Source organism: Athene noctua, chromosome 17, assembly GCF_965140245.1.
Source record: "Athene noctua chromosome 17, bAthNoc1.hap1.1, whole genome shotgun sequence".
Lineage (NCBI taxonomy): Eukaryota > Metazoa > Chordata > Aves > Strigiformes > Strigidae > Athene > Athene noctua.
In genome coordinates, this window is record NC_134053.1 from 9716776 (window position 1) to 9729083 (window position 12308).

The following is a 12308-nucleotide window of genomic DNA, read 5'->3' on the forward strand; positions in this document are numbered from 1 at the left end:
ATTTATATCATACTTTTCCCAAAATATCTGAAAACATCTTTGTATCTGTGCTTTACGAAGAGGAAAACACTTCTAAGGTACTTCTGACAAAAATCAATATATATGTATTTATCCAAAGTAAAAGAGTGAAACCATTTATTTTTACATAAATTATCTATAAAGTTACTATTTTTCTCAGCACAAAGTAAGGGTGCAAAAGAGCAACAGGAGGAGAGACCGTGCTTTCAGTAGCACGGTTGATCCTTTAAAGTTCTTGTAAAACTAGAAACACAGATGCTCAAGATAAGCTTCGATAGAACAAAAAGATTGATATCAAGTATATTTAAATTTGTTGGCAGTTTGGTTCTGTTAACTACTGTGTTAATTATAAGCTTCCTGGTTTCTCTGGAGATAGTGAGTTCAATAAAATACAGCAAATAAATCTGATGGGAATGCTGGAGGTTGAAATTGTCATTCCTCCTAAACTGCAAAGTCAGTTAACATTCATGAGAGAAACTTCCCTAAGGCTAAATTCTAGGTGAGGATTCACTTCAACGTACTGACAGAATCACACAGCAACACTAGTTTAGCAGGACTGCAATTGCAGTTCTGACTGTGCATATTAGCCAACAAATTATGCTAAAAGTCTATCTATCAGTATCTCAAGGGTAACAAAAAGTAAGTTCAAAAGTCTTTCCTGAAAGCAGTATGTCAAACAATATGATTTCCACAGCAGCCACAGAAATGTAGTTTAGCAGATTCCAAAGAAGCAACGGGACCTCCACATAGGAAGATCTCATTCAAATCCTTCTCAAATTTGTTCACATTCAATATTTCAGACCAGCTAACTTTCTTAAGATTTAGGTCAAACTACATCACAACAAGATCAAGTGGACACATAGTTAAATCTGCAAAACTCTCCTGCTCAATACATTTAGTGGTCCAAGATGTAATCCAGATTAGCAATGTAAAGTCTCTACAAAATAACACACATGACCATGCTCAGAACTCTGTTTACTTATGTGTCCATGGCTGCACATTCAGTCTGGGACAAACCATGCTCCAATTTATTTTTATAAATACCATACCCAGTATTGCCAGAAACTGTGAAACACTGGGAATCTGATGCCGTTACTGGCTGTTAGTGGGAGTACTGCATACTATTAGTCCTCAGATACTGATCTCACAGCAAATCCAGTATCTAGAAACCAAAGAAAGACCTCCCAATATTTTCCATCCTGTGCTCTGCAAGCAACAACTACGGACAAGCCTATTAGATTTAGGGTGGTTTTTTTCTTACCGAGTGTCAGTGTAAAGAATACCATGTGATCAAATGTGATTGGTAAGATGCACAAAGAATTGGGCTCCTTTGCAAAAAACAGTGATAATAATTTACACTGCATAAAGTTTCCTGCATCAAACAGCCATTTTCAAAAGCAGTCAGAGTTTGGCTGTAGGATAACAAAGTCACCACGGTACCTTCAGTTCAGACTAAAATATTTAACAGGCTGAATAATTACCAGCCTGAGGAAGCGAGAGCTTTGTCAGACATTGCTATAACATACACTGCATGGTCAGCCATGAAATTATCCTCAGTGTTTAGATTTCCATCTCTGGGAAAAATACATCTTAGGATGGAAGTTGGAAGAGATGATGTGAAGACTCCTCTATCTGAAAGACTTGGAATTGTGACAGTAAGAAACCTGAGTTTGAATTAGTTTTTTCCCCTTAACTACTTCACTCAAAGATCATAGTGAATATACCAGTAAAACCATCAACTTGTGCTTAAGTAGGAATCCAGTGAATAAATTTATTCCTTAGGACTTTTTTTTCTTCTTCTTCTTCTGTTTGGTTTCTTTTCTGGTGTTCTTTTCTTTTTTTAATATAAACAGGAAGACTGAAGGTTCAAATAAAGGCAACAAAAAATCTCCTTATTTTAGGCTTGGAATGTTGGCAGCTGCCACAAGGTCATAAGGGATAACATAATCCATTTTATTCAAGCTTTACATTCCAGAAGACCAGCAATCACAACTGGAGTATTAAACTGAAGTATTAAGCAACAAGACTTCTCATATCCTTCTATTTTTTTATTCTTGCATTTAAAAGAAAAATTATACCAGAAGACCTGCATTCTGACGAATGCATGAATATTTCCTACAAGAATTTTTTTCTTCACTCACTCTGATCCCACCTAATATATATAACATCAAGGGAGTATGTATTCGGTACACGTAACCAGTTTGTCTAGAATTTCATTTAGTTCTTTGAAAAAACTGATATAAAATTCAACAGCCTACATACCCTAAAATACTCTAACTTTTGTTTATATATAGTCAAATTAATTTTCTGAGCAGCTTGTGCTAAAAGAAACAAAGCCAGATGATTCAAAAGTAAGACACCAAAGATAAGCATTTACAGGTCTTAAAAACAACTGGAAAGGTAACATTTGCATAGATCTTTTCTTCTAGTCTATCTAGAACATCTCTCAATTTTTTCTAAAAATACTGTAAAAGCAAGTCTAAAGTGAAAAATTAACAGTAACCATTGTGAAAATCTTATGTAAGAAGAGTAAACAAGTCAGAAAAGTAATACCTGATGCATCCAGATGTTAAGCATCTTAATCATCACCAGGCTTCATCCTCATTTGGGCTTGCATCTGTGCAATCATCTCCTGCATGCGGCGCAGCTGTAAGAGAAAAACACCCACATGTTTAAGACAACTTAATGAGGAATCCAAAAAGCAGGAAGCTGTAAATCTTTGTTTCATGGTAAACACCTACTTGCCTCCTTATAAATTGGAAACATTCTATTAATTCACATAACTGAATACTTTTGTTTTTCCCATCTCAGATTCTTTAATGCATTACAAATCTTTTGTGAAAGTTAGATGTAAGACTATAATGAAAATTAAGCAACACAATTCAATTCTTTTGAAGATAGCTATGTTTGCAAAGCTGTGAATCAACATTTAATCTAAAATAAAGAAAACATGGCCCTTAGGTGTGTACAGAGATACAGTGCTTGAGTGAGCTGAAGCAGCTTTGTTCTGATACAAGTCCTCAAAGGATAATATCATGTATGAATACTCATTCTGTGGCTAACCAGATTTTTAGCAACAGTAACAGCTGAACATGAAGACAGATTTTTAAAACTACTTCAAGAAAAACAACGGAAAGATGTTTACAAAATTTGGAAAGAGACTAAACATTAAGCAACAATATTTTTACATCTAAACAATGACTCTTCCTGGAAATAACTGTTTTCTTAAGGCATTTTCTTATGACACTTATTAAGTTAATTTCCATCTCACAAAACACCAGTTATATACAACCCATTTTTTCTCCCAAAAAAAACCCAACATTAATTTAAATAAATATTGGTAAGAAAGAATAAGAAACACTAATACAGATTTTCAAAATGTATAGGCAAATACCTCATTTGGCAAAAACCTCATTTGGTTTACAAATGACTAAGTATTTTCTTCCAGATGCAGGTGGGGAAGGCTCCACATACACAATTGCAAGTGCCCTGTCTTACAAACTGGAAAAGAGAAATAGGCTGCAATTTCCATGCACACTGTATAAAACACGAGTCCGTCTCAAACTGGAAATCATGTAATAATCTGAGGCTTGTATAGCAAATTTTCATTATTATAAGAATAAATGTGCGGTTTTTAATATATCCAGCTTTTTTCCCTGTAGAAAAAAAGTAATTAGGGAATTGATTTCATTGGAGGAGGGAACCCCTTCAACTCAAAAAGCACTATTTAAACTGTATTTCCATCCAGTCAACCACATTTGCTACTGTGATACTAGTTAATCTATCAGATTCAAGACAAAAGAATCTGTGAAATTCTTAACTACTGATATGTAGTGTTGAGCCTTTAGGGGTTTTTTGGCTGCTTTGTTGTGTTTTAGGCATTTTTTTGTTTTGTTTTTAGCAAAGAAACATCCCAGAACAGGGAAAAATGAACGGTAGATGCCTATATCACTTTTTCTTGCCTGGCCTCAGATACAGATTTGGGAAAGAGTAAGAAACTGAAGAGTAACTCAGAGTAACTAAAGAGTAAAAAACTGAGATTGCAGCACAACCAGAGGTAACAGAGCTTGCCTAAAACTAGCTGGTTCATATACTGGTACTTAATCTTCTTGCTGCAGCAGCACAGGGTTCAGTAGAGACTATTTCAGGTTCCTGTGACTGCAGCACAGATGCACTCTGACAAAAGGAGATGCACACAGGATCAGCACGAAATACAGCTAACTCTGTAATAATTATTGTATACCCATCTACATCTTTCTGCTAAACACTTAAAACAAAAAGCTTCTGATCAAAAAGATGGCATAATGCAGCAGGAAGGAGGGGAAAAAAAAAAAAGCAGAAAGTCTCAGAAATTAGAGTTTCATTGATTCCATGGTCCAAGAAAAGAGAGAAGTTTCAAAGATTAACTTGTAAAAATGTAAGGCACCTGGTCTTTTGAACTGCCTATCTGCAGATTTACCATCAGAATAAAACTAGCTTTTTGGAAGCTCGCCTATTTGAGCTTTCCCAAGAGCACTCCAAGCTGAGCCATGAAACATTCCCAAAATAGAAACCATTCAGTAATCACAGGGGAAGATACTGCTGCACATGTATTATGGTGATTGCTCAAACACAGAATTCTGCTAATAGCCAACATCATATTTTAAAACTCCAATACAGCATTGAGTCTTGCATTTTCTTAACCTTAATTGATAAAAATATGCCCACACCACAAAAGAAATTAGATGCTGTATATGACTCAAATGTAAGGCAGGGCAAAAGCACTAGGAGACCTACTCTGCTCTAACATTAAGTTTATAAGAAGATTTTCTTTTTCCATTTTCACGTGGTGTTTGAGATCTACTGGTGATGTGTTAGTGTCATCCATTAGCTAAATAACAGCAAGTTTCTGAAGCTGTATTAGCATAATTTTGTAGAAAAAAAACTTTTCAGGCACAAAGCCTGTTAAAAAAACTAGGCACACTGTTGTCTCCTATGGACATTAGTATGTAAGAAGTTACCAAAACTTCCTTTTCATAAGGAAAGTTAGCAAAGAATATAAAAAAGGTACTCAAGCACACCTATCTTTTCCACTGCATCCTGGGCTACATCAGCATTTTGTTCTGGTTTTTGTTGAGCTTTGATATGCAAACAATCCAGAACGGTTGCTTTCTGCTGTAAAATTGTGGCTTCTCAAGAGCTCTAATCAAACTCACAACTCTTGGTTTCATAACTGTATTCTTAGGAGACAGCCTATGAGCAATGACAGATACCATAGACTAAAACCTGGCTACATAACTACAGGGCTAAAGTCAGAGGTAATAACTGAACTTAGGGAGAACACAAATATATTGGAGAGGAAATGGTTTGCACAGTAGGAATCCTGTCAGATCGAGTGCAAAATTAAAAAAAGAAGAATCAAGCTGTATTGTACTTAAAGTGGTAACCATATCAGTCTCTTCCACAGTTCCTCTTCCAAGTAGAGGACAGGACACAAGAACCATTCCTACACATTACAAGGTAAAAACTACTCATGTGTCTTAATCTTAACTAGACTACTGCATAGGCAGAAACAAGCCTTGCTGTTAATAAAGGTGAATGTAAAAGATCACACAGAAGACTGAAACTGATGCCGTATCAACATCTGTGTTCCCTTCGCTGTTGAGGATTGCAAGCATCAAGGGCATAAAATCACTCTGATCTTGCTCAGCAGCAAACCCTCTCACTTGTAAGAGCAGCATTAATATATCCTGCAGGGAACTTGTGTTCATCCCCTAAAGAAATGATACTGTAACATGATAGCATAGGGTTGATGCACATGATGAAAAGGAAGCTAGGAAACAATGATTGGAAATCTGTTAAAATAAATAATTCCTGTGAATTCCCAGATAACAAAAGTCAAAAGAGTAAGCTTAACCTTGGTATAAACTCCACCTAGTTTACTTATATCAGGACTAAAATTTAATTCAAACCATCATGCAACTATTGGGTACCAACTACATATAACTACTGTAGCAACACAGAAAGGAAACAAACATTTAAAATGAGAGTTAAGGTTACAGAGTTAAAGGTGAACCATACAGCTTCTTAATAGCTTCCATGCCATTAACGGAAGCCACAGATCCTGCTTTACCTACGAGATTTCATCTGTAGTATGTTTTGCACAGAATAACAAAAGTACCACTCCTATCTGAACAAGGTGAGTGGCTTTTCAGTGACAACTGTACAGATATCACAGGGGAAAAAATGTTAAAAACTGAACAATATCTACTTTCCACACTTCCCCTCCCCACACCAAGTATGATGATTTCTGCCCATGCCTCTCAATAAGAAAGTTCATAAAGGAAGAAGCTGCAAGAATAAGGCAAGATGGAAAACTGTAGACTATGGATTTTCTAGTACACCATGATGTTCCCATGGCAGCTGCTGTTGGTTAAAAATACTTCCAATACCACAGAGTACAACTAATCTTGTTAACTGAAGAAAAATACTCCTGACAAAGTTACTATGCTAGAAAAGGGGCTACCATTGAGATGTCTTTCACAGGACACACTGACATTATAAAGAAGTCACTATGGCCATAGCACTAAGTGGGCAGCAAGCATTGCTCCTTCAAAGAACTCAAAAGGACAAAAAAAAAAAAGCAATTATTAAAAAAAAAAAAAAAGTTGTTCTTCATTCAAGCTCCCAAGGGATTCCCATTGCTAATTGCTTACTAAGGGTTTTCTCCTCATGATTTCTCCCAGGACTGAGACTACATCACTTCACAGAGAAAATCTAAAGCATTTTGCATAAAGGGATGCCTCCCTCCCCCTGCACTAGGCAATAGCATTGCACAACACAAACCTTAGAGCTGTTTTTATTTCCCTCAGGTCTGCAGGCCTTCAGCAGCAGTCATGCTGCCTCTCACATAAAAGTCTTCACCTTATCTTTCAAGAAAACACTTACACAAATACCTGCAATACCAGGCAGTGACCCACACACATAAGCATCATCACATCCTCACCTACCCGCAGGGCTGCTGCTAGACTCTGGCCTGGCAGCTGTGCCACTGCAGGCTGTTCCCTCACTGACTCCCACACTAAACCAGGGTACCTCATCTCGTCTTATAAAGGGTTAAACACTTTCAGAAAGTTGAAGGATAGAGAGAAAATAATTTCAACATTGCAATTAATTCTACTATACTCAGCCTACTGCTGATCAGCTCCACTTAAGACAGTGGACCAAAGGGATTTGCCCAAGTCTAAGGGTAGCTCACTGGAGAAGAAAAAAAAAAAAAAAAACGAAAAACACACAGAGGAAGTTTGCTCCTTGCTGTTTTCATGTAATCATAGCCTTAACATTTTTCTGGAAGTATTGCCTCTCAAAACTTTATAAGGTTTTTATTGTAAGATATTTGCAGAGTAGGAAGAGTATGACACAACACTACAAACTCTCTTCAGTTTGACTGCAGCATATTTACTGTAAGGATACCTTTATTCTTATTTTCACTTCCCAGCTGAGAAAAACAGGTCATCACTTGCAAATGAGCAAAAATCACAACCAGACTGAGCAATAAATCCAAAATGACAGATTAGCAATTCCAAATTGCTGATCTGGGGACCACATCCTTTGGCATAATAAAAGATCATTTAGCAGAAGTGATGCCTTGATAAAGATGATCCTGGCACTAACCCAAGCATTCATTCCTTCCAAGGTTATATAAACCTCACAAAACTGTAAATAGAACTTCAAGCACCGTTACTGATGGGAATGCAAAACAGGAGGGGAAATGGATATTTGTTTTCTCTTCGAAGGCCATGGAATGCAAGCCCATTTCCTCTGTGCCTCTTTCTTCCCCAGATTTTTCCCAGTCTGAACCTTAGGGATGATATGGAGATGAAGGGACTTCATACCAGCTTATCTACAGAAGATTCTGCAAAGCCTCTTGATCTCTTTGGCACAATAGAACCCAGAAGTTAAAAATCTATTTGTTTTTTCAAGTTCTAACCTAATCCTCTGCAACTTCAGCAGCAGTTACCCAGAGATGATTAGTCCCAGAGGAAACTTTGCGAGACAATCCTCCAAAAATTTAAGACTTTAGCCCTTCAGCCATATTATAGAAAAAACCCTATTACATACATTTATATATATACACTACATATACATTCACACAGAGTGGTCAGAATAGACCAGTATATAATAACGTGCCTGCCATATCAACAGTTTCCAGGGGAAGTGGTTATGGGAGAATTTTTTCAGACATAGCCTTAAGACAAATAGTTCTACAAGGATACCCATGTTTCTACTTAACTACTAGACATGCACAATTTTCTAGTTCCAATAACAGGAGAAACAGTTATGACAAAATTCTCTAAGTCTACTGCCTGGATCTTGGAAGCATTAAGAAAAAAAGAAAAAGGAACTTCACAAAACATTTTCAAAAAAACACTCTTGACATTCCTGGCTATCAGCTGACAGTCTACTGCTGTTTTGCACACACATCAGCACATGTGAGGCAGTTGATTTGTGTACAGAACACTTGCAGACCTTCCACTCTTGTAAATGCATGGCCATCAAGTGCGCTTATGTTGCTGAAATGAAGTTATACAGTGAAAGATGCAGCTCATTTAATCTCCAGTACTTCATGTTATTAACTACTAGTTATGGTGATAATCAGCTGCTTTTACATTTCCCTTTAGGAAAATTTTTTTGCTATTTATGTCAACATGCCAGTGTTAGCCAATAGCTAACCCTGGTTAGCTATTTTTAAATATGGATGCTATAAAGGAAAAAGCAAATGCACAGACTGAAGTAACTGTATTTCAAAAATGTCCATGTATGGGAGTCTGAATCTTTCACCTCAGAAACAGACAAAACTGCTTGTAGGGTTTTTTATTTCTTACTCCAAATCAGTGCATATACACATCGATCTTCTAAATCATGCCTTCCTGCATTTATGGACTTGGATCCAAAACGAATTGGATAAAAGAAGGATAAACAGAAAATACACTATCTTCCAGTTGGCAGCAAGTCTTAAGTTTTCACAATGCAAGCAGTCATAAGCATTGGCAATGTACTACTTGAAATTAAATACTAGGGTAGAAATCTCTGAATCTTTGGAACTTTAGTATAAAAATTTTAAGTTGAAAGGCCTAGTAATAACTTGAAACCAGAGTAAGAAGTCAGAGATCAAAACCACCAAATCCATAAATTGACTGGTACAACAGAAATACTGTAAATTTCGCTGCGAGTCAAGATTAAAAAACACACACAATTATATCATGGAATTTTTAAGACTCAACAACCTTTTTCTACTCCATAGCCACAAGACATATGAAGAAATTTACTGGTAACATGCTTGTAGTAAGCCATGCACATCTGAAATGACATTAGACTATCAGTTTACTCCAACATACTATCTTTAAAGCAACATATGTAGCTGACAAACATAAATTGATTTCAATACTTAAAACCAGCAGCTATCCTTATGAAAAATTATCATGCAAATCAGAAGTAATAAATACCCTGCCTACAACCAAGAGTCCACATGCTACCTGCCATGCACAGTATGCAAGTGACTACAAACAAAACACTGTCTATGGGAAATTTGTATATTCAGATTAGGTCTGTCATTTTTCATAACTCCAGTCTTACACTCCATAGGTAGTACCTGGCATAGAATACTGAAACAGTAACATAGCATGTTATATTAAAGAACAACAGTTTTAGAAGTTCCCTCTTACCTCAGCCTCTTTCTGCTGGAGGATTCTATCCTTGTCTACTACTTCCTCTTCAACAGGCCTATTGAAGAAAAAAAAAAAACAAAACCAAACCCACATTCGTGGCATAAGACACAGATCTCCAAGAACAGATTCAAAGCTTGTATTTCAGCTAATATAACAACAAAAAAGGCTACATGCTTCCACACAGGGGAAATTAGGACATTAAGCCCATGCTTTCCTTTTGTAAAATGCCATCTTTACCTCAGACTCATTATTCACTTCTTAAAATTTGATTTCTTAACTCCTATGGGGATTTTTTGCCATTTACTGTAATCAAGAGATTTCCTCCTCTATTTAGTATGAAAATCAACCATTAAAAAGCTGTGTAGCCTATTTCCTTTCTTCCTTAAGATCAAAATGCTTAGCTGAATACTTAAAGAACAAGTGGAAACAAGAGTAACTTGCTGTCAAAAAAGATGCAGCACAGGTAGATGCAGATTTTTTGCATTAAGTTGCCAAGGACAGAAACCTCACCAAGAAAAAACAAACAACAAAAAAACCCCAAAACATGCACACACACACCCCCAAACCACACACATTACCAAAAAAAGATTGTTTGGTCTAAACTTCTCTCTACAGCTATACGTGCAGGAGCAAGAGAATAGCCACCATGGCAGCCCTGCAATAACTGGAGAAGCAACATCCTATATATACAAATAGGCTGAGGCGTATTTAAATATACCCACTAGAGTTTATTTTTTCCAAGTAGACATCATTTAAAAAAAAAAAACTAAAAATCTATCTTGCTTGCAGCCCACTACTTCATGCACATTCCAATTAGAAGCATAGAGAAAAGAGAATGGATACAAAACCAAGAACACTTGTCTCTAAGCACAGCACTTCACTAGATACTACTCTTCTTCAGGAAGAGTTTCATACAAGTTTCAGTAACTCCATAGATTGAAATCTCATGAGAAATAATGAGTTACAGTTTAGTTAGAAGGAAGACTGAGTCCAATGTCACAGGGGAAAAAGAAGAGACTCACAAGCAGCAGAGCCCAAAGGCACACACATACTTACTTGCCAGTTCGTTTTAGCCTCTCTGAACGGAAGTTCTCGTAGTGCAAGTCTTGGGTCACCTCCTGCAGGTCCTGCATGTGTGTTCTAGAACATGCAAAGAGCTATTGAACACTTTGTCCTTCTTGTCAAAGGGAAGAAAAACATCCTTTTATCTTCTATTTTTGTTTTATAGAATGATGTATTCACTGGAAAAATAAACCTTACGGACCAAGCCTGCCATAAAAGCTAGCCAGAACTCTGCTTTCATGCTTCCTGGTCTTTAATTCATGCTTAAGTGCACTCTTACCAATATTCTTCGAAGACCCAAAGTATGCTGTCCTCCTCTTGTTCACTAACTACTTCATTGTATATACCAGTCTTTGCAGTGTTAAGAACTTTGTGAAAACAGTTAATCAGAAAGATACTTTAATTCCGGAAGTATTTTTTGTCTTTTAAGTGCTATTAAGTATAATTTATAACTGAGAACTAGGTGGAGCTACTTGGCTCACATAACAGCTGACATTGCCTAACATTTTCCAATTGTCAAAAAAAAAAAAAAAAGAAAAAGAAAAAGGAAAAAAATGCCTGTTACCAATGGCCAGCAGAGGGCAATCCCTGCCCAGTAGAGACTGAAATCGGAAATGCACAACAGAATTCCAACAATAGCAAGATATCATTTAAAAAAAAAAAAAAAAAAGCTTAAAACCATCTACACAGGCAGAACATCTGTATCAGCTAAAATCGTAAAAGGGCGGGGTATTGTATTTAACATAGGACCTCCTATACTGCCAAAAACCCTGAGCTTTACCTCTTCATAGTTTAATCAATCCCTTTGAGTAACATTTTAAAAGCTTCTCTGACCCACCCACTGCACTAGAAGAAAACTTCAATTTCATATATAAAGCTCTCAAATCAGTTCACATAATACAGAAAATATTTTCTGAAGTCAGAGATCTGAGGATTTTGGCTGCAAAACAAGCTGCAGGGGGCTAAAAATCCATTATACCCTGCTATCAGAGGTACTGTTGAATTAAGGAGTTCATGTTCTTATAACTTTCTAATCATTGAATCAATTGTATTACCACAGTAGATGGGATAATTTTACCACTACTCACACCAGCATTGTGCGCAGTTTGAGGAAATCATTGTGCTCTGGATTTTCAACTTCAACAACTCCCCAGGGGTACAGACGGCCTCTGATTTTTTTCCCTTTCACCTCAATAAGTTGATTGGATCCAATAACAGCAAAGGGAATGCTAGCCTAGTTGAGACAGAGCAGAACAAGTTATTGTTTTGATTTTTGAGTGGTTCTTTTTTTATGTGTTTTGTTTTTTCTCTTAAAGAAAGCACAAAGAATTTTAAGTAACAGATGGGAGAGGGGGACAAAGAAATGCTGACAAATGCACTCTACTAAAATCCTTCCACATCAGAAAACCAATAAATCCTATTCTACACAATGAAATCTCTCATTATTAACACCTGTAGTTTTGTTAGGATCATTTTGTCTTAACAGAGGCACAAAAGGAAATGACGCTTTGCTTTAGGAAC

General features: G+C 36.5%; 1 protein-coding gene across 2 annotated transcripts in view; it reads right to left on the minus strand.

Moving 5' to 3' along the window:
* Positions 1-12308, minus strand: part of LOC141967421 (septin-2) — a 40483-nt gene that overhangs the window by 6702 nt on the left and 21473 nt on the right. For both annotated transcript variants that reach the window (XM_074921200.1, XM_074921199.1), the window contains 4 exons: positions 11876-12021; positions 10782-10865; positions 9723-9780; positions 2572-2665 (listed from right to left, as the gene is read on the minus strand). In XM_074921200.1, coding sequence (XP_074777301.1) covers positions 2597-2665; positions 9723-9780; positions 10782-10865; positions 11876-12021 — 357 coding nt within the window. In that variant the 3' untranslated portion in view covers positions 2572-2596. The remainder of the gene's footprint in view (positions 1-2571; positions 2666-9722; positions 9781-10781; positions 10866-11875; positions 12022-12308) is intronic.